This window comes from Myotis lucifugus, unplaced genomic scaffold, assembly GCF_000147115.1.
Source record: "Myotis lucifugus unplaced genomic scaffold, Myoluc2.0 scaffold_110, whole genome shotgun sequence".
In the NCBI taxonomy this organism is placed as follows: domain Eukaryota; kingdom Metazoa; phylum Chordata; class Mammalia; order Chiroptera; family Vespertilionidae; genus Myotis; species Myotis lucifugus.
Window position 1 is genome coordinate 3,542,537 of NW_005871158.1, and position 27,452 is coordinate 3,569,988.

The 27,452-nt window shown below is 41.3% G+C and overlaps 1 protein-coding gene and 1 pseudogene across 7 annotated transcripts in view; one reads left to right on the forward strand and one right to left on the reverse strand.

Annotated features, from left to right (window-relative positions):
- MTF2 (metal response element binding transcription factor 2) overlaps positions 1–27,452 on the forward strand; it is a 74,966-nt gene that overhangs the window by 22,208 nt on the left and 25,306 nt on the right. For 3 of the 7 annotated variants that reach the window (XM_023757673.1, XM_006093195.3, XM_023757671.1), the window contains 5 exons: positions 20,836–21,034; positions 21,158–21,239; positions 26,409–26,504; positions 26,709–26,809; positions 27,194–27,342. In XM_023757673.1, coding sequence (XP_023613441.1) covers positions 20,836–21,034; positions 21,158–21,239; positions 26,409–26,504; positions 26,709–26,809; positions 27,194–27,342 — 627 coding nt within the window. Of the gene's footprint in view, positions 1–145; positions 244–20,835; positions 21,035–21,157; positions 21,240–26,408; positions 26,505–26,708; positions 26,810–27,193; positions 27,343–27,452 lie in introns of those variants that run through there. The other 4 variants (XM_014459605.2, XM_023757674.1, XR_002830369.1 and 1 more) reach the window with 4 other exon arrangements.
- On the reverse strand, positions 6,830–11,777 carry LOC102416879 (annotated as a pseudogene).

Here is a 27,452-nt window from a genome sequence, read left to right on the forward strand (position 1 = left end):
ATAAAGTATGTTTTAAAATACTTTGTAGGGCAAAAGCAGGTTTACAGTTATTTGTATGGAAAATAATACAATAATTAATATATAATAATACAAAGATAAACTTTTGCATACTCACAACTCAACTGTAAACCTACTTTTGCTCCACCCTATATTAAAGGCTCCAAGGTAATCCTGTGAAATGAGAACTATTTTTCCAGAGGATGCCCTTTGGGAAACACTGCTATGGAAACTGATGTTACCAAGGTTTGTTTTCACTTTCATCATTTTCTATCTTTTAAAACTTAATTTTGAATATTTATCAAAAATGAAGTAGCTTTAAATTATGAAACTTTTAACCAAAAGATAGTGTCCTAGGGAGTCCTCATGCATTGTTGGTGGGAATGCAGATTGGTGAGCCACTATGGGAAGTTCCTCAAAAATTAAAAATGCAGCTGCCTTATGACTCAGCAATTTCTCTTCTGGGTATATATTCAAAGAAAACCAAAACACTAATTTGAAAGAATACATGCACCCCTATGTTCATGGCAGCATTATTTACAATAGCCAAGCTATAGAAGCAACCCAAGCACCAATCACTAGATCAGTGGATAATAAAAAAGCTGTGGTACATATATACAATGGAATATTACTCAGCCATAAAAAATGAAACCTTACAATTTTTGACAGCATGGATGGACCTAAAGGGTATTATGCTAGGTGAATTATGTCAGCCAGAGAAAGATGAATATCATATGATTTCACTTATCTGTGGAATCTAAAGAACACCATAAACCAAGAAACAACACCTAAGCAAACTTGTAGATACAGAGAACAGACTGATGGTTGCCAGAGGGGAGAAGGGTTGGGGACTGGGTGAAAGAAGTGAAGGGATTGAGAATGGTAATCATGGGGATATAAAGTACAGCATAGGAAATAATAGTCAGTAATCCTATATAATAAAGATGTAATATGCAAATGGTCCTTACGCTGTGAAGCGTAACAACTGACCACGTAACAACCAGATAACGGATCAGCAGGAGGGTGGGGCAGTGAGCTACAAGCGGGCGGCGGAGAACTACAGGAGGGGGCAGGGCAGCAAGCTATGAGGGGGAGAGCCAGCGGGACGGAGGGAGCTACAGGAGGGTGGGGCAGCGGGTGGAGAGCTAGTGGAGGGCGGCAGCGAGTTACTGGTGAGCTACTGGCACATGGATTCATGTGCAGGGCTACTAGTATTGTAATAGCTATGTATGGTGCCAGGTGGGTCCTGGAAATATTAGGGAAACTATTAAGTACTAGAGGCCTGGTGCACGAATTTGTGCACGGGTGGGGTCACTCAGCCTGGCCAGCGATGGGGGCTAAACGGGGCCATCTCTCCCAGTCCCAATTGGGGCAATCGGGGCCGGCCGGGAGGAGGGACTGCGGGAGGTTGGCTGTGGGAGTGCACTGACCACCAGGGGGCAGTTCCTGCATTGAGCGTCTGCCCTTTGGTGGTCAGTGCACGTCATAGCGACTGGTCGTTCGGTCAAGCGGTCGTAATGGTCGCTTAGGCTTTTATATATATACCAGAGGCCCAGCTCACGAAATCGTGTGGGTAGGGTTACTAGGGCCTAGCCTCCTGTGATCAGGGCCATCTTCTGCCTGTTCACCAGTCCCCAGGCCAAATGCTGCCTCCGCCACTAGGCTGTTAGGCCGTTGGGATCACCAGCTCATCCCTCAGGGGCTCAGGCCTGCGGGAAAGCAGGCGCCAGCAACTTCACCTCCATGCGCGTGGGCTGGGCAGCGACTGATGGAGCGTGCTGCCCACTGGGGGCTGCTCACGTGGGCGCCGCCACTGCCGCTGGGGCTTGAGGTGCTACTAGAAGCTGTGGGGCATGCCCGCGACCTACCTGCCCTGGCATGAGCGGCCTCCAGTAGGCAGCGCGTTCCATCAGCAGCCGGCCTGGCGCATGCGCATGGAGGTGAAGTTGCCCCCGCTTTCCCGCAGGCCTGAGCCCCTGAGCAGCCGGGGATGAGCTGGTGATCCCAAAGCCTGATAGCCAGCCCGGTCCTCCCACCACCCACCCTGATTCCCCCGTTCACCATGGCTGATCCATCGGAGCCTGTGGGCCGGGGGCAGGAACCAAGAGGTCAGCCGTTCAGCCTGCTCACCAGTCCTGCCCCGCCCCACTTGCGGGCCAGGGGGGGAGGGACTGAGAGGTGCTCAGTGCACCTCATGGTGACCGGTTGTTTGGTCATCACGGATACTGGCTTTTTATATAGATAGATAGATATAGATATGATTGTCTAACCCAGTGATTCCCAAAGTGGGCGCTACTGCCCCCCGGTGGGCGCTGCAGTGATCCAGGGGGGCGGTGATGGCCACAGGTGCATTTGGGGGCGATGAGTAACTGCTATTAAAATTTTTAAAAAATTAATTTCCAGGGGCTGAGTAATATTTTTTCTGGAAAGGTGGCGGTAGGCCAAATAAGTTTGGGAACCACTGGTCTAACCACTGTGCTGTACACCTGAAACTACAAAATAATATTGAATGTCAAAAAACAAACAAACAAAACAACAGATGCAGTGTCTTATCTGTTCCCTCCATTCTTCTTAAAGGCAACTACTCTTCACTCTTAGCTAATTTTTTGTATTTCTTTTTTTATATATATTTTTATTAATTTCAGAGAGGAAGGAAGAGGGAGAGAGATATAGAAACATCAATGATGAGAGTTGATCCGCTGCATCCTGCACGCCCCACACTGTAGATTTAGCCCACAACTCAGGCATGTGCCTTAACAAGGAATCGAACTGTGACCTCCTGGTACATACGTCAGCGCTCAAGCACTGAGCTACGCCTATTGGCTTTATTTCTTTTTTTTTTTTTTTTAATATATTTTATTGATTTCTTACAGAGAGGAAGAGAGAGGGATAGAGAGTCAGAAACATCGATGAGAGAGAAACATCGACCAGCTGCCTCCTGCACATCCCCCACTGGGGGTGTGCCCGCAACCAACGTACATGCCCTTGACCAGAATCGAACCCGGGACCCCTCAGTCCGCAGGCCGACGCTCTATCCACTGAGCCAAACCGGTTTCGGCATGGCTTTATTTCTTAATAAAACATTACTGTATCTTGATTCAGCAGTTTTAGATATTTTCTTCTATACTAGTACTGTTAGATGAGGAATTTCCCACATAGTCTTTTCTCCATTTCAATATGCTCACATAAAACATTTCAAATCCCATGTCCTTTTATGATTATACTAGTGGCCCGGTGCACAAAAATTTGTGCACTTGGGGGGGGGTCTCTCAGCCCATTCTGTGCCCTCTCACAGTCTGGGACCCCTCAGGGGATGTCCACCTGCTGGCCAGCACAAACAGGGACATAGCATCAAGTCCCCCTGCGCCAGAAGACCCAGAGTCAAGTCCCCACCCATTTGCGTGTGCCCCCTGGACACAGCATTCAGCCTCATGGAGGGGCTGACAGGCCCGGACACTGCGGCAGCAGCAGAGCGGTGAGGCTGCCTCGGCCTGCTGGAGTGGGCAGGTTGTGCCTCGCTGCTCGGCCCCGTGGTCCCCGGCCGGGTCCACAGGCCCGCACACTGCGGCGGCGAGGCTGCATCGGCCCGCCGGAGTGGGCGGGTCATGCCTTCCTGCTCGCCCCTGCAGCCCCCAGCCGGGTCCACAGGCCCAGACACTGCCACCATCAGCCCGCCGGAGTGGTGACAGGCCTTGACACTTCAGCGGTGGGGCTGAGGGGACTGGGCGCCACCATCTTTGTGACAGAGTGACGGAGTGACAGTCACGGTTAATTTCCATACTATTTTATTAGATAGGAAAAAATTTACATATAAGCCATATAGAATAGAAGAAAGTATTGTTGAAGGTTAAATGATTTAATGCATTCAAAGTACTTAGAACAGTGTAAAATATTTGTTAGATATTTTTAGTTATTTCTAATATTAAATTTCTTTCTTATACAATTGGGTTTAAAAATTGACTCATTAAAACAATAGAATTTGCTTACTTTTTTTGAACATTGAAATTTTCACCCTGATCTGTAAAATGTCTTGCAGTGTAGTTTTCCATACTGTCAATGTCATATGATTTATCAGTTATATTTTTTAAAGAGATACTGTCCTGGAGCTCTTCTGGAGTTTTTCTCTAATCTGGACTTGTTGCTCTCTAGACTTCCAGCACAGATGTTGTCTTGGGGGTTGCCTTCACAATTCCCTTTGGTTTTCTGCTATGTTGACTCCCTTGCATCTCGTGTCTGCCTTTTATATAGTTTGCTCCCCTTTTTTGGTATCTCCTCTATCAGGCCTAAAGTGTGCTTGGGAAAGAAATCTTTACCTCCTCACTCCTCCATTTGGCATAGCTAATTCTTCTAAGTAATTCTATCAAAGTAGTTGTACTTTACAATAGTCACTATCAAAGAACTCTTGTTTTATAATTATTTTTTAGAAATGTGATTTGATTTTTTAAATTATTTTTTATTGATTTTAGAGAGGAAGGGAGAGGGAGAGACAGAAACATCAATGATGAGAGAGAATCATTGATCAGTTGCCTCCAGCACGCCTCCTACTGGGGATCAAGCCCACAACCCAGGCATGTGCCCTTGACTGGAATCGAACCCGGGACCCTTCGGTCCACAAGGCAATGCTCTATCCACTGAGCCAAACCAGCTAGGGCTCTTGTTCTATATTATAACCTTTAATTCTTTCCCCCCCAATTCTTTCTTTTGGAAATTGCCAAATATAATCGATTGCCTTCCACATGTATCCTGACAGGGGGATCAAACCCACAACCTGAGCATGTGCCCTGATAGGGAATTGAACAAATGACCTTTTGGTGCATAGGACGACTCTCAACCAACTAAGCCACACTAGGCTAGGGCAATAATATGGACATTTTAACAGTATCAGTTCTTTCAGTCCATGAGCATGGAATATATTTTTGTTTGTGTCATATTCAGTTTCTTTTATCGATGTGTTAATAGTTTTCAGTGTATAGTTTTTTTTTTTAACTCCGTGGTTAAATTTTTTCTCCACGGAGGGGGTGTAATTGTAAATGGGATTGTTTACTTAATTTCTCTTTCTGATAATTACTAGTGTATAGCAACACAACAGATTTTTATATATTGATTTTGTATCCTGCAACTTTGTTTATTCTAATAGTTTTTTTTGTGTGGAGTGTTTAGGGTTTTATATATATGTTGAATACGGTGAGAGTGGCCCGGCTGGCGTGGTTCAGTGGTTGGGCCTTGACACATGAACCAGGAGGTCACAGTTCGATTGAGTCCCAGTCAGGGCACATGCCCAGGTTGCGGGCTCGATCCCCAATAGGAAGCATGCAAGAGGCAGCCGATTAATGATTCTCGTCCTTAATGTTTCTCTCTCTCTCTCCCTCTCTGAAATCAATACAAATATATATATATTTTAAAGGTGGTAAGAGCGGGCATCCTTGTATTGTTTCTGATCTTAGAGGAAAAGCTTTCAGTTTCTCATCATTGAGTATGATGTTAGCTCTGGGCTTATCATATATAGCCTTTATTATGTTGAGGTATGCTCCCTATCTTAAATGGATATTGAACTTTGTCAAATGCTTTTCTGCATCTATTAAGATGATTGTGCCCATGTGGTATAACACAATGATTGATTTGTGGATGTTGAACCATTCTGGTATCCCTGGAATAAATCCCACTTGATTATGGTGATTCTTTTACTGTATTGTTGAACTTATTTTGCTGAGAATTTTTACATCTATGTTCATCAGCAATACTGATCTATAATTTTCTTTTCTTGTAGAGACCTTGTTTGGTTTTGGTGTCAGGGTAATGTGGGCCTCATAAAATGAGTTTGGAAGTGTTCTCTCCCCTTCTGTTTTCTGGATTGGTATTCTTCTTTCACTTTCTGGGAGAATTTTCCAGTGTATATATTGTTTCCTAGACGTTTGATCCTTCGTAGTTTTTTAAATTACAGATTCAGTCTCCTTACTGGTAATGTTTATTCAGATTTTCTATTTCTTCATGATTCAATCTTGATAGGTTACATGTTTCTGGAAATTTATTTCTTTTAGGTTGGTGTGCATTGTTGATGTATAATTGTTCATAGTCTCTTATGATTCCTTTTGTATTTCTGTTATATTAGTTGTAGCCTCTTCTCTTTTATTTCTGATTCTTGTCTGTTTTGATTCTTGACTTCATCTACTCTGGTTGATCCCCTATAAATTATTCATTTCAGTTAGTGTATCTTTAATTTCTGACTGGCTCTTTATGATTTTCACCTCCTTTTTATGCCATTGAAGTTCTCACTAAGTTCTACCCTTATAACCAGTGTTTTGAACTCTGCATCTTATATTTTGCTTATCTCCATTTTGTTTAGTTATTTTTCTGGAGTTTTTTTGTTCTTTCATTTGGGACATGTTTCTTTGTCTCCTCATTTTGGCAGCTTTTCTGTGTTTGTTTGTATTAGGCAGAGCTGCTGCATCTCCTGAGCTTGGTAGAGTGGCCTAATGTAGTAGGTGTCCTGTAGAGTTGAGTGACACAGCCTCCTCAGTGTAGTTGAGTCTTGCTTGCTTTTGTCATGCCAATGGGAGGGGTTTACCTGCAGGCTGATTGGCTGCAACGACTGGCTGTGACCACTGTGGAGGATCAGCTTTGCAGGTGTCCACCCCACGGAGGGTGACTTACTTCAGTGGGACTCTGGTGCCTGCTGAGTCCTCCCCTTGAGTGTGTCACTTGTGGAAATGGATGGGTGGTGCTTTGTTGTGGTCTGAAGCTGTCCACTGGGTGCACTGCCTTTGGGGCCTCCTGGGAGGTGCAGGCTAAGGTCAGTCATCACCTTGTTCTGCCCAGGGCCACCCGGCATGAGCTACAAAGCGATCTGCAGGTGAATGCTACTTGTGCTGGGCTTGGAGATGCCCAGGAGAGACCAAGCTGCAAAACAAGGTCGATTGCTGGGTATGGGGCCACTTAGTGAGAGATTTGAGGGATGCTGGGGCCAGATGCTACTTGTTTGAGAGATTTTAAGAAAGTCCACTGCATGAACCAGGAGAGTCTATTCAAATGGAAAAGCCACTTGAAACATCTTTGGTGGACCAGCAAGTTGGGTGGGGCAGTGTCTCAGGGGATCACTAGGGCAGGAGGAACAGTGATAGCCAGGCTGATATGGCCTCTGCCTGCTGACTCAGTGTGGGGGGGCTCAGGAAAGAAACAATGTCTTCTAAGTTGTAGGGTTAAATAGTTTATTGAGTTTATTGTTGATTTTTGTGTGGGGTGTTTTTGTTTGTTTGTTTTTGTTTGTTTTTTTTGAGGTATGCCTGTAATGCTATGAACTTCTCTCTCAGGACTGCTTTTGCTGTGTCCCAGAGATTTTGGGTTGTTGTGTGTTTGTTTTTATTTGTTTCCAGGAAGTTTTTTATTTCTTTCTTGATCTCGTTGGTAACCCATTCATTGTTTAATAACATGCTATTTAGCCTTCATGTGTTTGAATGTTTTGGGGTGTTTTTACTGTAGTTGCTATCTAATTTCATTCCACTGTGATCTGAGAGGATGGTTGATATGATTTCAATCTTCTTGAACTTGTAGAGTCTTGTTTTGTATCCTCACATGTGGTCTATCTTTGTGAGTGATCCAGGTGCACTTGAGAAGAATGTATATTCTGCTGCTTTGGGGCAAAATGTTCTATAAATGTCAATTAAATCCATCTGTCCAGTGTGTCCTTTAGAGTCACTGTTTCCTTAAGTTTTTGTCTGGAAGATCTATCCAGTGAAGTCAGCAGGGTGTTAAAGTCCCCTTCTGTGACTATATTGTTGCCGACCTTGCGGTTAAAATCCTCTAAAAGTTTTTTATATATTTAGGTGCTCCTGTATTGGGTGCATATATGTTTTTACCAGGGTTATAGCCTCTTGTTGGATGGATCCCTTTAGTATTGTGTAGTGACCTTTGTTGTCACTTGTGATGGCCTTCATTTTAAAGTCTATTTTGTCAGATATGAGTATTGCTATGCTATTCCAGCTTTTTTTTCCTTTTCATTTGCTTGCAATTTTTTTTCTCAGCCCTTCACCCTCATCCTGTGCACTTAAGTTCTTTTGTGTGTCTTTTGTCCTGAGGTGGGTCTCTTATAGAGCATATAGTTAGGTCATGTTTTTGTATCCATTTAGCTACCTTATGCCTTTTGATTGGAGCATTCAGTCCATTGACATTTAGGGTTATTATTGATAGGTACTATTTATTGCCATTTTAATTCTGTATGCCTAGGTTTCTCTCTCTGTTTCTTATTCTCATTACTGCAATCCCTTTACATTTCTTATAATGCTGGCTTGGTGGTGATGTGCTCCGTTAGCCTTTTTTTTTTTTTTGTCCGGGAAGCTCTTTATTTGATCATCTATTTTGAATGATAGCCTTGCTAGATATAGTAATCTTGGTCTCAGATCCTTGCTTTGCATTACCTTGAGTACTTCATGCCATTCCCTCTGACCTGTAGAGTTTCTGATGAGAAATCAGGTGTCAGCCTTATGGGAACTCCTATGTAGGTAACAGTTTTCTTTTCTCTTGCTGCCATTAAGATTTTCTCTTTGTCTTTAATTTTTGGCATTTTAATTATGATGTGTCTGCACGTGAGCCTGTTTGGGTTCTTCTTGCTTGGGTTTCTCTGTGCCTCCTGAAGTTGTGTGACTTTTTCTTTACCAGGTTAGGGAAGTTTTCTGCCATTATTTCTTCAAACACATTCTCTATCCCTTTCTCCCTTTCTACCTCTCCTGGCACACCTGCTATTCGAATATTGTTGTTTCTGTAGTCCCACTGCTCCCTTAAGTTATCATCCTGTTTTTGTGTGTGTGTTGTTGGTTTGTTTTTGTTTTTTACATTTATTTTATCAAAATAACATAATTGAGGAACCATCAGATAACTGTATTTTGTCAGGCGCAATAAAAACAAAATTAAAAACCAAATCAAGAAAACTTGTATTCCTGGTTTCCTTACATACACATGACATGACTGTTGAGAGACGAGGCTGGTCGATGGCCCCACCCCATAGGGGCAACTCCTAGAAGACAAAATTCAGCATGATGGAAGACTGCTCCCTGACAGAGCTGAGACTTAGAAGGGTAGGCCGGGCACCTCTTCTAGAAAACCATCCCAGTGCACTGGAGAACTCCATGAAAAAAGGAAGGTTCCCCAAACTCCATAGTTCTATAGTACCAAAGCACTCCTTTAGGCGGCCATGGTCTTGACAATCCTGGGCTATTATGTGCAAAACTACCTGTTTGGTGCCACACTACTCACCACTATCTCTGAAGAAAAAGTCCTTCCTGTGATAAGCATTCCTCATAGGAGCTGATTCTCAAAATCCACGTGTCCCCCCATCATGGCTGGTTTGCCTACCTTCATTTTCCCTCCAAGTGCTTTTCATGCCCTAAAAATACTTGTCTAACCAATGGCCGGGTTCCCAGATCATATATTGCCATCAGCAGCCACTGCTGAATCTAGAGAAGGCTCAGCTCATGAGCATGGAGGATGCAGGTAGGGAGCAGGAGAAACCAGCATTGTAAATGGCTTCCTTCTCCCAGGACCAGAAAGGGGAGAAAAGAAGGTAACATGAAGTAAGGCCCTTTGAGTAGAAGGTCCTTAGCGGCAGCTTCTCTGAAAACAAGCTCTCTGCTCCCATAGAAAGGGAGCAGAAAGATGGTGCCTGCTGACTTCTCTTCCTCCCCTGATGGCCTGAGTATAGGTGCAAAGTCAGCTAGAAGACAGGCAGTCTAGGCAGCGTTTGCCAATCTTTCGGACCTCACGGACCACCAGTGGTCCGCGGACCACTGGTTGGCGACCGCTGCTTTAAAGGTTTCCTTAAACCAGCAGTTGCCAACCTTTCAGACCTCACGGGACATCAGTGGTCCGCAGACCACTGGTTGGTGACCCCTGGTCTAGGGGACGTGGTCAGTGTGCAGGCATTGATATCCTCGGTGTGGGCTGCTTGATTCAGGAATGGCTCAGAAGTGCTCCGGTTGATTTTTGGTAGAGAGTGTTGGAACAGCTCAATGGAAGACAGGATCTGGGGAAAAAAAGACCTCTCTTCCTTAACTTTCTTGACACAGTCAGCTACAAGCCTCTTCATTGCTTCAGGGCAGTTCTTGTATAATTTACTAAGGTCTGGGGAGGCAAATCCTTGGCCCACCATGAAGATGATCTTATTTTGATTGTTGATGTGGGAGTAAGGTAGCTCCCCTGTTATGAGCTCATACAGCACAATGCCATAGGAGTGGATGTCAGACTAAGCTGAACGGGTTGTTAGCCTGCATTCGGATCACCTCTGGGGCCATCTACAAGATAGAGCCAGTGGATTGTTCAACCTGCTGAGAACCACTCCAGCGCAACTTCACTGTTGCCAAACCAGAATCTCCAATTTTCACTGTCAGGCCTTCATGGAGAAATATATTATTGGATTTCATGTCTCTTTGGATGATGTACTTTGCATTGCAGGTAGTCCATTCTCTGAGCCGTCTGCTGGGCAATGTCAATCAGCTGGAACATCTGGAACTTGGTCTCTTAGACATGCAGGTGTTTGTAGAGGCTGTTGCCCTCACACCATTGGGTCACAATCGCCAGGTTGTCCTTCGTCATGTACCCGTAAAGAGCAGGATGTACATGTGTTGTGTTTTGCGCAAGACAGCCACCTCATTCCTGAAGGCCTGAAACTGCTCTGGCGTGGGGTCAGCAACCTTTAGGATCTTTACTGCAACGTCTCCATGCCACTTGTCCTTAAAAACAGTTCCAAAGGAGCCTGACCCAGTCTGAGTGGAGAGCATCACTTCACTGGCTTCTTTTTCCCAGTAATAACTTGAATCTCTCTGTCCACGAGGCCTAATTTTGTTTTCTCCTGGGTCCCAGATCCTGGTGCCTGCTCTCTCTGTGCCGGCACAGGGGTTTTGGGCTGTGACCAGCCCGTTGGGCTCAGATTGTTGGGGCTGCTAGACATGGCTGAAGGTGAGGCTGGTTCACTGTGACTTCAGATTGCATCCTCAATCATCCTGTGTAGTGCTGACCATGTGAACATTAGATGTGGATGTCGACCTCTGCTTCTGGGAAAGGGAACCTTCAGAGGAGGGGTTGGAGGTGTTGAATGTAAAGGTGTGGGGTGTGGAGTATCTGTGCTGGGAACTAGCAGGCATCTGGAAAGCAGACTCTCGCATCCTATACATTGTCAGAAGGCAGTGTTGGGACTAATGGTGATAGTGGAATTTGGAAACAATAAGAGTTGTCTGACATTACTCTAGTCCACACACATAGTAGGTACTTTAGTGCTACAATGCTCGTGAAATTTGTAGCCACAAGTCTCACGTCGAAATCCATTTAGTAGGAACTTCTGACACATGTCACAGAAGGCAAGCTTCACAGGAAGGTCTTCCGAGCAAAGTTGTGTGTTGTGAGAGGAACGTGATCCAGCAAGTCTACTTGAAGTTCTTCTGCAATCAAGGAGGCAGCATCAGTATTCGTGCTTTTTTACCTTTGTGTTCGTGGAGAAATCTGAATGCTACACAGCACTCCAGTTGTAGGCCCCTCACCTTGAGTGCTTTTCATAAGGCAGTCATGCAAACTCATTCCATTTCATACACTGACCACTGTTCTTTGCTTGTTTGGCAAGAAAACACGGATAGTATTGCTTGTCTTGGAAGAGTCCATAAGTTTGCCGTTATCTGATGCTTGGCGCTGATAGCCAAACTGCTGAATTATTGGGAAATGCAGGCGGGGCCATCAAACATTGCGTCTTTGAATCCAAAACCGTTGCTGATTGTCTTCTAGGCCCCCTGTATGTGCTTCATTGATGCAACTTACACAATACTTAAACCTGAAGGAGCCAGGCCGCCTCCGTGTCCGTGGTCCATCTAGTGGCAGCGTCTGGCCCACTCCTCCTCCCGACGCCGGGTTAGGGAGAGGGAGGTGGTCACATTCGGCATGTCCCCAGCCCAGGGGACGGGTTCCTCATCATTGCACTCTCGCTCCCCGCCTCAGGGCACATGCCCCAAAGCCCGGCCAGCTGACCCTCTTTGGGACCCAAGGAGAGCGGCAGGGAACCCTACCCGTCTCATGCTCCTTCTCATCTTACTCCCGCCATGTATGGTGGCAGCCCAGCACCTGCTGTGAAGAAGTGTCCTCCTGTTTTTTAACTGTTTTTTCTTTCTAGTTCTCTGATTGAGTGATTTTTTTCAACCCTGTCTTATAATCCACTTATTTGACCCTCAGCTTCCGCTAATCTGCTGTGTATTCCTTCCAATGTGTTCTTTATTTGTGCTATGTCATTATTTCTGTTTTCATAGTTACTATATCTTTTCTCATGCTGTTGAGCATCTTTACCATCATTACTGTGAACTATGTTTTAGATAAATTTCTTATCTCTGCTTCATTTTTCTCTTCTTATGGAGAATTCTCTTGTTCTTTCATTTGGGGGTTGTTTGTCTCTTCATTTTGGCTGCTTGTTTGGGTTTGTGACTATGTATTAGCTACATCCTCTATGCCTCTCAGTCTCTACTGCAGGACAGTGTCAAATGCTGTTTTTGACAAATTAGATCAGGCAAAGACTCAAAGCCTCCAGAGATGACCTCTGCCTATAGACTGATAGGATTCCTCTTGAATTACCCCAGGCAATCATCTTCAGGAGTGGGGAGTTTTTTTTTCAGCAGGGTGTGGCAGTTGCTTCTGCTTGGAGGTTAATTATTTATAGTCTCTTAAGTGGCCTCAGGGCAAGGTGTTTTCCAATAGTCCGGGTCAAGCATGTCAAACTCAAAGGCTAACATGGGCCAAATAAACAAGGTTTAAGTTTATATGGGCTGCAAAAAACCAAAAGCTTCGATTTTCATAGAAACGTAGGTTTATGTCAATAGATACATGCTGAATACAAAGGGCTGAAATAAATGAATAATCATTAACAGAAATAATAGAACATTTTAATAAAAATTAATATTTTTTCTTGAACATTAACTTACCAGACACTGAATAACTGCACAAATTAATAAGCGTAACGCAAATAAACCTATTTTTCTTATTCTCTGAAAGCAAAATATTTCCTGTTGCGCACACCAAACAAGTCAGTCCAAGACTAAGGATGTGGCAATTGGCTGCTAAAATATTTGCTGCTAGTATTATTGGAGAGAAATGGTGCGCCTGTGCGTAAGGCATGTAAGGGAAATGAGTGCAACACAATTATAGTAATCAGTCATTAGCGAACTTCGTTATTAATAATTATGTATAATAGGGTATTGTAAAAATTAAGTTACGAAATTTTTATTAAAACGTTTCGTACATACTGTTATATTGGTTGGGCCACAAAAATATTCGTTGTGGGCTGCATGCGGCCTTCTGGCTGTGAGTTTGACATGCTTGGTGTGGGTCCACTGTCTTCCCCCAGGCAAGGCAAATGTCTGTGTGGGAAAGATGTCCTCCACTGCGTGAGGGAATGACTCAACATAGGAGAGTCCATAAATACTATCCGTGTTTTCTATTCTGCCTTCTGAGCTCTAACCCTGAGTCCCCAATCCTGGCTTCCGCTCACAAAGCTCCAGTCCACACTGCCTTCCCTCTGCTGGAGCACAAGGTGGGTGGCTCCACAGGGAATTTTGGCCCTTTTAAGAGGGTATCTGAATTTCCAGCAGTCGCTCCCTGGCAGGCAGCAACCCCGCTGCTTTTCACAGGTGTTATGTGGGTACCCTTCTCAGTTCTGGTGCTCTCTGCTGGGAGGCCCAACTTGTGATTAGATCCCTGAGTTCTCAGTGGCAACCCCCCACAGCTGAGATGCCTTTCTGAAACTTCAGTTGCTATCTGTGGGCGCCCAGCCAGCCCTTTTCGCACCTCTGCCCGTCCTACCAGTCTATGTGGTCTCCACTTTTGGTCCTCGGGTATCAAGGTTCTCTCCAGCAAGTTTTCCGTTGATTATTCAGGAAGTTTTTCTGTATTTTAGTTGTAATTCCAGTTTGTTTCTGCGAGTATGTCCATGCAGTATCCACTCACTCTGCTGCCATTTTTAATCTCTGGCCTTATAAATTTGGTCATATGAAAGGTCCCACCAAAAGTGGCACCATTGTTAGTGTACAATATATCCTTCACACCCACACATGTGCTCCTTTTTCCCGGAAAGGGAAGAATTTCTGGGAAAGATGGTAGTTTTTGTGTTTTAAGAGATGAGGTCAGGACCTCTGATGCTTGGAGGATTTGGATAGTAGCAGAATAGGTTTTGTTTCTTCCCTTTCTCTCTTAGTAGTGCTGGTCTTAATTTGCTATTGCATAGTCCTTTGACTTTGTGGATTGGGTTAAGTCAAAGTGAGAGGAGTGCTCCAGTGGGAGGTGGCATTGTGTGTGGGAGTAGGTTTTCCATCCTTTCCTCCTTTTACTGCCAAATTATATTTTGTGAGTTCGAGTAGTGGCAGGTATACTAGAGATGGGCTTGTGGTAGATCTTTAATGGCTAATTGGGGTTGTCAGAGAAGATGAGGAAACCCCTCAGCATAATAGAGGGATGAAAGTTCCTACTAGGGAGGTAGGTGCTATGTTGAAGTAGTAGCATTTGGCTCTTAGTTTCTGCCTTTAATTAAATTAAGTGCTAGTTATTCATTGATTATTGTGTTCCTACTCCATTCTGGGCATAGTGCTACGTACTGGGAAAGTAATGATAAACAAAATGGGACAGTCTTTCCTCTCTCAGAGTACAAACTGTTTAAAGGGTGGGGAATAGATAAAGATAAGTAAGTAGGCAAGTAGAGCACAGTGTGAGAAGTATAATGATGGGAGAACTATAGCAAACCAAGAGAACTTCTAACCTGAACATAGTGGGTGGACCTGAATCAGGGAAAGGAGTCTTAAGAAGGAAGGTCTGCCCGGGCCGGTGTGGCTCAGTGGTTGAGCATCAACCTATGAATCAGGAAGTCACAGGTTCGATTCTTGGTCAAGTCACCTGTCTGTGTTGCTGGCTCCATCTCCAGTGGGGATTGCAGGAGGCAGCTGATCAGTGATTCTTTCTCATCATTGATGCTTCTATCTATCTCTTCTCCCTTCCTCTCTGAAATCAATAAAAATATATTAAAAAAAAAAAAAAAGAAGAAGGAAGGTCTAGTTGAATCTGTCTTACCAAAAATCTTGGGCCCTGAAGATAGGACCTTGACTATTGTGAAGGAAAAATAATTAACTTGAAAGTGAGTTGAATTTCTTGATATTTTTTCCCGTCTTACTGAGAAATTATAGTATGTCAAATCCTTAACTCATGTTTTTAAATATTAGCCTGATAGTAGTCCTCAGAGATTATCTCAAACAGATGAAATAAACTGTCCATGGTCTCACAAGTAATATTCAGATAGTTTATTTCTTAGTTAGCTTGAGGAGTAAATTGGGGAATGGCTAGGGAAGAAAAAAAAGCCACACTATTTGAATAATGCATCCAATTCTCAAGTTCTCGAGTCAGAGTCATATTTATTGTGGAGTGGTCAACCAAGAAGGAAAAATTTCTTTGTCTAGGCAATGTCTTCCAATGGATATCAGTAGCAGTGACCAAGAAAATACTTCTCTAATGATAATAGCAGTACAGATAGAAAAAGTCTGTATGTGTGTGTTGTCAAATAGTAAAAGCAGATTTGACTTGCTATTCTGATACTGTTGCTACTCTGTCACCTGTATTGTGTGCTATGAAGAGTGGCTATATTGAACCAGATCTTAGAAACATTGGAAAAAGTGTACATCATCCCAAGTCTATGATCAGGATATGTCCAGTTTTCCCCAGTCCTCAGATTCCCTGCTTTAATCATCTTAACATATCCACTTGAATATATTTATTTTTTACTCATAAAATATACTTTAATTGGGTTCAAAGAGAATTAATTTAAAATATAGCAATCAAGGACAGTGCCAGTTGACAAGAGTTTCCACCCTTTCTGTAAATAGCTTTAACAGAAACTCCTACATGTTAACTTGATAGTCAAGGAGACCGTTAATTATAACTTAAAATACTTGAAGACACAAGAGCACAGATACTGTATTCACATTAATTCATATATGTAATTTTTATCTTATTAGACAGTTCCTATAAAATACCAAGTTTCTAATTAGGATTGTGGTGTAAAGAAAAAATAGGCAATTTAGTAGCTGAGTTTTTACTAAAGACGCAATCAACTAACAGAGATAAGACACTTATTCCCTCATCACCTTGTACTTTGTATTTAGCCAGTGTAAGATCATCCATTGGTGCAGAGGGCAGAGGTTTGCAGCAGGATCTGAGTCCTGCCCATAAGACTTGCAGCTCTCACTGTTCTGTGCACTTCATTACAACGACTCTACCCCCACCCCAAACCAAACGAAAGAAACTGTTGCTCTTGACTTGGGGAATATTTGGTGAAGGTGGTAATTTAATAAAGTATGTCACTAAATAAACATGATTTTACATTGTAAACTTCTTAAAAACTCAGTTGAAAATATTTAACATGCATCTTGTATGTTCTTGTAAAATATATGGGGTTATATATGCATGTTTTCAGTTTGCCTAGATGATAATCTATATAATTAAGAGCCAGGGTCGTAACAACCAATTACGACCAAAGGCTCAACCAGACAGTCTGGACCAGACTGGAAGTCAGTGCTGGGTTGCCGTGGTGACCCAGCACTGACTGCCTAGGGGGCTGCAGATCAGGCCCGGAGAGAGGCCTGCAGAGAGAGAGAGGCAGGGTCTGATCCATAGACACTGTGGCAGCCGTTGATCAGAATTTGCCTCTCTTTCTCTCCTGGCCTGCCCAACAGCCACGCCTCCATTTCTCTCCAGGCCTTCATGGGGCTGCTGATCAGCCCTGCCTTTCTGATCAGGCCCCGTTGATAGGCCCAGAGATGCTGACTGGCATAGAAACTGACCAATCAGAACCAAATCTGGGTCAACTGTGAGGAGCCAATGGCTTCCTAGGAGGCAGAGCTTTTGACACTGACTGGCATAGAAACTGACCAATCAGAACCAAATCTGGGTCAACTGTGAGGAGCCAATGGCTTCCTAGGAGGCAGAGCTTTTGACACTGGCATAGAAACTGACCAATCAGAACCAAATCTGGGTCAACTGTGAGGAGCCAATGGCTGCCTAGGAGGTTGAGCTTTTGACGCTGACTGGCATAGAAACTGACCAATCAGAACCAAATTGTCTGGCAGAGGAGGGCAGTTGGGGGCAAGATCGGGCCTGCAGGGGAGGGCAGTTAGGGGTGATCAGGCAGGCAGGCAGAGAGGTTAGGGGCAATCAGGCAGGCAGGTGAGTGGTTAGGAGCCAGTGGTCCCAGATTGTGAGAGGGGTCCCTGATTGGAATGGGTGCAGGCTGGGCTGAGGGAGCTCCCCCCCCACCCCCTGCATGAATTACATGCACCGGGCCTCTAGTTGTGCTATAAAGTTTGTTCTGCTTCTGTTTTCATCAACACATTTGCAACCTATTTCCATGTTGAATGTGTGCTGCACTTCCAAGATCACAACAGTATTCTACACTTTCAAGATAGATTTCAGGTTTTACATTTTACTTTTATGTCTTTAATCCATCTGGAGTTTTTTTTTGTGTGTGTGTATTGTAAATTAGGGATACAATTTCTTCTTTATTTAAGTTACCCAGTTTCCCAAATACCATTTACTAAATAATACATCCTTTCTGTACTGATTTGTGATATCAATTTCATCATTTATCAACTTACCATAGATGAAACTGTGGTGTTTTTTTTTTAATTGTTGAGAGAGAGAGAGAGAGAGAGAGAGAGAGAAGGAGAAGGAGAGGGGGAGGGGGAGGGGGAGGGGAGGGGAAGAGGGCAGCAGGAGACACATCGATATTGATTTGTTAACCCACTTATTTATGCATTCATTGATGGATTCTTATATGTGTTCTAATTGGGGATCATACCCACAACCTTGCCATATTGGGATGATGCTCTAACCAACTCAGGCGGGTACCCGGCCAGGGCTAAATAAATCTGTTTTGGAGATACTTATTCTGTTGCATTGGTTTTATTGTCTGTTCCCTTTTTTCGGGAACTGTTTTTCTCTGGAATATGTCACAGTGTCTGGTAGGGCAGGTCTTCTTTTTGTTCTTCCTTTTAAGATTTGACTTAGCTATTTTATAGATTTTTAGTTTATCTAATTTTAAAAGTGTTTGACCTCAAAATTATGTATACTTTGCATACTGCTCTGTAACATGCCTTATTTTTAATTTAACAATGAGTAACTTGAGTATATGGCAGATTATTTCCTTGAAGTGACATACTCATTTCACTTATATTTACTTTTTTATTTAACACTTTTGGTTTCCTTCATTTGTTCCTATGGGTTGGAGTTACCAGCTGGTGTAATTTCTTTAATATAATTTAGTTTCCACTACCTCCTTTGTGCTTTTATTGTCAATTATGTTACATTTCTATATGTTATAGGCCTAACAATAAAATTATATATGTACTAGAGGGGGTCCCTCAGCCCGGCCTGCACCCTCTTGCAGTCCAGGACCCCTCGCTCCTTACCGCCTGCCTGCAGTGGAGGTGGGAGAGGCTCCCGTCACCAGCTTCTGGCTGAGCGGTGCTTCCCCTGTGGGAACACACTGACCACCAGGGGGCAGCTCCTGCGTTGAGCGTTTGCCCCCTGGTGGTCAATGCGTGTCATAGCAACTGGTCGTTCTGTTGTTTGGTCGATTTGCATATTAGGGTTTTATTATATAGGATTGTTTCATATACTTATATTAGAGGAAATACATTTATACTGTATATCTAATTACCTTTACCAGTGTTCTTTGTTTTCTTGTATGTATGTGTATTTGAATTTTTATTTTGGTTTACTTGCTTTCAATTCTAAGAATTTCCTTTAGTATTTCTTGTAAGGTGCTTTGCTAGCAACAAATTCTCTCAGTTTTTGCTTAATGGGAGTATTTTTTTAAAAAAAATATATTTCACTGATTTTTCACAGAGAGGAAGGGAAAGAAAGAGAGTCAGAAACATCGATGAGAGAAACATCGATCAGCTGCCTCCTTCACACCTCCCACTGGGGATGTGCCCGCAACCAAGGTACATGCCCTTGACCAGAATCAAACCTGGGACCCCCCAGTACGCAGGCCGTCGCTCTCTCCACTGAGCCAAACCGGTCAGGGTAATGGGAGTATTTTTATTCACCTTTATTTTTGAAAGACAGTTATGCTGAATATAATATTCTTGGTTGACAGTTTTTCTTTCAGCACTTTGAATATGTCATCTCACGGCCTTCTGGCCTTCATTGTTTCTGATGAGAACTTATGTTGTGGGGTTTCCTTGTAGATGCTGAGTAATTTTCTCGCTGCTCTCAAGATTTTCTCTTTCAGCATTTTTACTATGGTATGTCTGGGTATAGAGATCTTTTCATTTATTCTACTTGGAGTTTGTTGAGCTTGGATGTGTAGATTAATGTTTTTCAGCAAATTTGGGTAGATAATATATCTTTAAAATGCATACCTTTCAAACTGAAACTTTATACCCTTTAAATAAATACTAAATCCCCAAGCCTTCTTTGTTTCAGCCCCTGGCAGCCACCATTCTACTCTCTGTCTCTATGAATTTTACTATTTGTTATAGCATATAAGTAGAATTTTATAATATTTGTCCTTTTCGTATGGCTTATTTTGCTTTACATAATGTTTTCAAGGTTTATCCACGTTTTACCTTATGGCAAAATTTTCCAGAATTTGAATATTCTTAGGTATTGAAATTAGGTATTCCTAATTCTTAGGTGTTAAAACTTTTTTTCTTCCTGACTTCTTTTATTTTTACTTCACTTTTATGCTGTCTGTTTTTGAATTACTATCTACCTAGTTTTACATGTTGTTTGTTTAATTAGTAAATAATAATCTAGATTAGGAAGTAAAACAAAATAAACTGCTTTACCTTTAAGAAGGTTGATGGTTAGAGCATCAGCCTGTACACTGATGGTTTGATTCCCGGTCAAGGGCAAGTACTTGGGTTTCCGGTTCAATCTCTGGCCTGTTTGGGTTCATGTGGGAGGCCACCAGTCGATGTCTCTCACATTGATGTTTCTCTCTCTCCCCCTTCCCCTGCATATCGCCCCTTCCCCCTCTCACTCTCTTTAAAAATCATTAGAAAAAATATCTTGGGTGAGAATTAACCAAAAAATAAAAAAGATTGATGGTGGTATGCTATGCTGCTTATGGAATAACTAATACATAAGTTATATTGTTTTAGAATATTTAATTTGGGTGTCTTTTGTTTTAAAAAAAGTAAATTATAACATACTTCTCATTTGATTGTGATTTTGTGGAATTGGTGGTCCCCAATTTTTATTTTAAATTTCCTTTTTGCATATTTGATGGATTCTGATACATTTCTGTCAGTAAACAAGGAACATTTCTATAGTGATTCCCCAGAGGGAGGTCATGACTACCCTTCCAATGAGTTAAATATACCCAGCTACCCCAAAGTTGTCACTGGTTAGTGTGTTTTAACTACATGTGGCATAAACATTTTTGTTCTTTATCAAGTGCTTGTGAAATTGTGCCATGTAACTTTTTTTGGTCTAAACGCAATTATGATATTCAAAGCATCTTTTGCTCATGACCATGGCCTATCCACTTCAACTTAGAGCTGTTATTTTGATGATAGCTGCCTTTATTTATCTTGGAGTGGTTGCTGAATCGTGGCCTCACTTTGGATAGGTACTGAATAAATATTGAAACTGCTATCATTCTGTGTTAAACCTCTTTGTTTCTTGGAAGGTATTTGTGACTTTGAGGTACTTGTTATATTTTACCTCCATCTAAGGTTTTTAATAAATCAAAATTTTTAATATATGATATCAGTGGAATAAAATAAGCTCTATCAGTAAGTTAATCTTATGGCTATCTTTTATTTTCTGAAACAGAGACTCTACAGGGGCAGGTAATTCACTGGTCCACAAGCGGTCTCCTTTACGTCGAAACCAAAAGACCCCAACATCCTTGACCAAGCTGTCTTTACAGGATGGATATAAAGTCAAAAAGCCAGCATGTAAATTTGAAGAGGGTCAGGATGTCCTAGCTAGATGGTCAGATGGCTTGTTTTATCTTGGAACTATCAAAAAGGCAAGTTACCTTAATATAAGATATCTTTTGCAGTTTTTGCAGTAAACGTTTAATAATTTTGAATTTAAATTTAACTCTGTTTTTTATTTTAAAAGAAGTCACCAGTATTCCTCTGTATTTCAGATAAACATATTGAAACAGAGCTGCTTCATCATTTTTGAAGACAGTTCTAAATCCTGGGTTCTCTGGAAGGACATCCAAACAGGCAGGTGCTACTGTTTCTCTTGAACATGATTTATACTAAAATTTGATATTTTCCAACTTATCATTTTTGAGTGTTCAGTAGTGTATTAAAATATCTCAGAATCACTTTTAAGGAGAGGCTAAAAAAAAAAATCGACTTGACCTTCGTAGTCTTCGGGAAGTTATAATTTATATCAGTGATTTTCAATCTTTTTCATCTCCTGGCACACATAAGCTAATTACTAAAATTCTGAAGCACATAAAAAAATATATATTTTGCCAGTCTGACCAAAAAAAAAAAGAAGGTATAATTTTGATTCATTCATACCGGACAGATATTGTTGTGTTGGCTGTTGTCATTTTTTTATTTGACAAATCTAAGGGAAAAGAGGTCAGTGCCCCTGACTAAATAGTTAGGTATTGCACATTTTAAAAATTCTTGCAGCACTCTGGTTGAAAATTGCTGATCTATATTAAAAACTGCAAAAAAAAAAAAAAAAGAATCACTCTGTTAGGGTAGAGGTAGACTACTAACTACTAGAAGACAGGTGTGTCACTATTGTTAGGACCCTTCTAAGAACTTAGAAGAAACGGTTTGGGCTTCATTTTAACTGTTACTTGCTTATATTAGTACAAAGTACTATAAAGAGCTAATAGGTATTGAGGACATATTTTTTGTCAGATGCTTGGGGGAATTAGAACATAATAAAAGGCTGAGTACTAGAAATATTCATTAATAAAAATGGTTTAAAATGATCAATTATTTTTTAATGTTTATATGGGAAAATAAGTACAGGTACACCTTGGTTTGGTTGTAGGTACATTTTTTTTTTATTGATTTTTTTACGGAGAGGAAGGGAGAGGGATAGAGAGTTAGAAACGTTGATGAGAGAGAAACATCGATCAGCTGCCTCCTGCACACCCCCCACTGGGGATGTGCCCGCAACCAAGGTACATGCCCTGGACAGGAATCGAACCTGGGACCCTTGAGTCCGCAGGCCGACGCTCTATCCACTGAGCCAAACCGGTTAGGGCGGTACATTTTTTATACTTTCTATTTTTACAAACTATAATTGCTGCGTGTTATTTGAATCCGCTAAATAAAGGTGTTTTTCTAGGTATCTCTTTCATGGTAGGTGCTTTATTTTTTTTTTTAAAAAAAGTATGATTATTAAAATCTGAGTACTTTACACACTAATGCAACACTTTTTAAAAAATGTAAGTTTTGCCCTAGCTGGTTTGGCTCATTGGATTTAGCGTTGGCCTGGGGACAGAAGGGTCTCAGGTTCGATTTCAGTCAAGGGTGGGTACCTAGGTTGCAGATGCCTTCCCAGACTGGGCCTGGTTGGGGCGGTGCAGGAGGCAGCCAATCGATGTGTTTCTCTCACATCGATATTTCTCTTTCCCTCCCTCTTCCACTCTCTCTAAAAATCAATGGAAAAATATCTGTGTGTGAGGATTTTTAAAAAATGTAACAGTTTTTATTATTGTTGTTGTTATTTATTTTAGAGAGAGAGGAAGGGAGAGAGAAACATCCACTAGTTGCCTCCCGCACATGCCCTGAAGGGGAATCAAACCCACCACCTTCTGGTGTATGGGACAGACGTTCCAACTGATTGAACCACACTAGCCAGGGCTAAAGCAGCACTTTTGGTTTTGCTTTTACTAGGTCAATAGGCCTGCACAAAGACCTCTGTTTTCTATTTCCTGTTGTAGAAAGGAGATATAAATTCTCTTTCCCTGAGGGATAGATGGATACCTTTCTAAAGTATTTAGCGATTGGGTTTTGTATTGGATTCCCAACTGCAACTTTATGATAGGTTACTGCGTGTTGTATGTTTTGAATCTGGAATTGATGGGTCAGTGAGAAAAGTGCTAGGAGGATAGATAGGATGTCTTCAACAGTAGTGATATTGAGCAAATCTTATCACCTGCATTAGGAATTTCTCTTTTTTAGTTTGTAAATGTGACTCTGTCTTTGGTGGGTCTGAAACACATATACTGCCTCTATTCCCTTCTATTAGCTATGTATCCCTTTCATCTTTTCTACCTTTTCAAGGTTCCTGTGAGTTAAAATACAGGTTTCTCAGTCTTTTGTCTCTTCCCTCCCTCCATTCCTTCTTTCCGAAGACCAGTGGTACATAGGGATAGAAAGTTGTAATGAAAGTGAGGGTCCTATCCAACATGTGCCCCACCAGTGCATCAGTTTAGTAGTCTGTGGTGGTTCTTTCCTCACTGGCTGCTTTTACTAGCCTTAGAATTACCAAGGATTACTCTTTGGCTATTAACTTTGTAATAGCTAGAAAGTAGCACACACATAACTTAGAGTTGCTATAAAATGAGGAAATGAACCTGAAAATTGCATTATGACAGATTTCAGTGTGGAGAGTAGCTTTAGTAGTTTTCTTTCTATAATAACAGATACTAGCAAAATAATAATAAATTAGCATAATTTCACTCATGTAATAAGATTCCTTTGAACAGTTTACATAAATAAGGAAGAATATATAGTCATGTTAGTAATCAAAGGAATGTGCATTACAACAGGGAGATAACATGTTAAAACCATTAAATGAATTTAAAAGGATTTTTAATCTTAATACCTAAATACTATTTTGGTTTCTGGGAAAATGATACACTGCTGATGACAGTGTAAATTTCTATTTTGGATATTTAAACAGCAGCATTAAATGCATAAAAATGTTTTATACTTTTTAATTTATACAGCAGACTCATTTTAGCAGTTTATTCTAAATAAATAATTCAAAATTTAAAAAATTAGATAAAAAATGTTTACTGTAGCTTTATTTTAATAATAACAAAAAATTTGAGATATCGAAGATGAAATGGCTTGAATTAGCACTGGCTTTTCTGAGGAACTGCCTTCCCCCACACCAGCCCACCTGGTTGCAATGGGAGTCAGATTAAGCACCTACCCCAATCTAGGACTATTGGTTCTTTTCCAGGGAATTACAGATTTGGACAGAGAGGTTCCAGGCCAGTCTGGTTGCTCTCCTTATTCTAGCCAAAAATCAGAAGATGTGGGGAGGCCAGCTTTAGTCAACTGTGCAGAGAAGAAGACAAACCCTGGGAAAGCAGGAGGCTAGAGAGGACAAGACACTGAAACAGACAAGGAAAAAATGCAAAAAAATGAACAAACAAGAAATTTGGTAACCTGTCTGTGTAAGAATAGAGGGTGTAATAAAGTAAATTTGGTTCTTTCCCTGGATGGAATATTATGTAGTTACTAGAGGCCCAGTGCATGAAATTTGTGCACGGGAGGGGGGTGTCCCTCAGCCTGGCCTGCACCCTCTCCAATCCGGGACCCCTCGGAGGATGTCCCTCTCGCAATCCAGGATCATTGGCTCCTAACCGCTTACCTGACTGCCTGCCTGGTTGCCCCTAACCCCTCTGCCTACTTACCTACCTGATGCCCCTAACTGCTCCCCTGCCTGCCTGATTGCCCCTAACCGCCTCTGCCTGCCTGCCTGATCGCCTCTAACTGCTTCCCTGCTGGCCTGATCGTCCCTAACTGCTCCCCTGCTAGCCTGATTGCCCCTAACTGCTCTCCCCTGCTGGCCTGATCGCCGCTTTGTCCAGAAGATGTCCGGTCTAATTAGCATATTACCCTTTTATTAGTATAGATTTGAAGTTATAATTTTGAAAACTGCGGTGTAAAAAATGCTTTTTAAAAAATGTATTTTTATTGATTTCAGAGAGGAAGGGAGAGGGATAGAGAAATAGAAGCATCAGTGATGAGAGAGTCATTGATTGGCTGCCTCCTGCACGCCCCCAACTGGGGATCGAGCCTGCAACCTGGGCATGGGCCCTTGACCAGAATCAAACCTGGGACCCTTCAGTCCACAGGCCGACTATCTACTGAGCCAAACCAGCTAGGGCTAAAAAATGCTTTTGATAGAAGGAATATTAAATAGTATTAATGAAAAGAAGCATCTCACAGTGTAGAGCAGGGGTCCTCAAACTTTTTAAACAAGGGGCCAGTTCACTGTCCCTCAGACCCTTGGAGGGCCGGACTATAGTTTAAAAAAAAACTATGAACAAATTCCTATGCACACTACACATATCTTATTTTGAAGTAAAAAAACAAAACGGGAACAAATACAATATTTGTATTTGCATGTGGCCCGCGGGCCGTAGTTTGAGGACCCCTGGTGTAGAGTATGGACTCTAGTATATCTAGGTTTGAATCCTAGCCTTGATACTTTCTGACTGAAGGTCCTTGGATTAGTTACTTTATCTTTCTGAACCTCACGTCTTCTCTTTAGAGAGGATATTTATCTATAAAAGTTGTAGAATTAAATAAAATAGTATATGTCAGGAGCCTAACAATGCTTGGTTCAGAGCACAAAATTGAAATTTTTTTATTGTTGCTATGTGAATAAAGCATGTATATGAATATTTTAACTATGTATATTTAAATAGATGAATAGAGAATATTGGAAATGTGTTAGAGTGATAAAATCATATTTTAAAATTTATAGAATAAAATTGCTTTTAGAATAAAAGTGTTTTAGAATAAAAATGTTTAAGAAAGAAATAATTTATCTATTCAGGTAAAAAGTAAAATTATTAACTGGGACCCCCAGATTTTATTGCAGTGGGATTTTGTTAGGGTATATTATTGGCACCAACCATATTTCCATATTTCAGAAGCTGAAAATTAAATAATTGGTGTTCAGCTCTTTCATAAATTAGTAAATAAAAAGAAATGTTCCAAACCCAGAGGAAAAGGAGTCATTGATACATCTTCCTTGCGCTTTTTCTTTAGTCTCATGATGTTAGGCAGTGTAGGGTGAGTGAACACATGTATATACATGGGTGGGTATGTGTTTTGGAGAGTAGTTCTAGTGTTGACAAAAACAACCTTCCAGGAGAATGGGAATATTAGAATGATAAAGGATCCTGCCTGAGAGCAGTTTAAATTATGTCCTCTGCCAAAAAGCAGGTTAAGTTATGAATGTAGATAGTTAGAAATCAGTTAGAGGTCAGAACATAGAAAGGGAGCAGAGAGATAGCATTTTGTGTATAGTACTTTGGCTTAAAAAGAAATCATTATGATCTAGTGAACAAACATTGCCAATATAGGCTCCTCACTGAGTCAAAAAGTAGTTTTGTTAAATGGAACACTTTATTATTATAAATAAATAATAAAATTATTTAAATATTTCAGGAGCCACTGGAAGTGGGGAAATGGTCTGTACAATATGTCAGGAAGAGTATTCAGAAGCTCCCAATGAAATGGTTATATGTGATAAGTGTGGCCAAGGTAAACATTGATTTCTTTTAATCTTGTGGAAAAGTTTGTGAAGATTAATGATTAAAAATTACTTTACAATGTTAATTTGAAGCTGTTATGATAAATTTACTCATCAGTTGTAATTATATTAATGTAGGAAAAGAAAATACTAATGCATTTAAATTGTATTTATTAATAAAATAGAATTTGCTTTATGCTTTTTTTGATATTAAGGATATCATCAGTTGTGTCACACACCTCACATTGATTCCAGTGTGATTGATTCAGATGAAAAATGGCTCTGTCGACAGTGTGTTTTTGCAACAACAACAAAGGTATCTTTTAAGTGTTTTGGGCTAAAGCCCTAAATGGAATTTATAAGGCATTATCAACATAATGATTGTGTACGTTGAAAGTTTATTTGAATGAAATGAGCAGTCAATGCTGAGTAGAAAGAGGTGCTGGTTATTGTTTGGCTAATGATGCTTAAGTGACTTGCAGCTATTTTTGCACTTATTTTCTGATTGTGGTCTTGGAATTGGGGCAATAATTTGAAAGAAAAGCTAATAGGAAAGATTATTAGTCAGGCTGTTTTGTGATATGCTAAGAAATTTAGAATGGAAATGCCTTCAGAAGTTTCAGAAGCATTTTTAATTTATAGAATTGTATTTAAAATTTTATCCTTCACTCTTTTAAATAATCTTTTCCCTCTAATATAGAGGGGTGGTGCGCTTAAGAAAGGACCAAATGCCAAAGCATTGCAAGTCATGAAGCAGACATTACCCTATAGTGTGGCAGACCTTGAATGGGATGCAGGTCATAAAACCAATGTCCAGCAATGTTACTGCTATTGTGGAGGCCCTGGAGAGTAAGTAAATATAGTTATTTAATACCCTTTAAGTAATTTTTATTTTTTTATATTGTCAACTTTATTTTTGTTACTGATTTTGGTGTCGGAGTAATAGTGAATTGTAAATT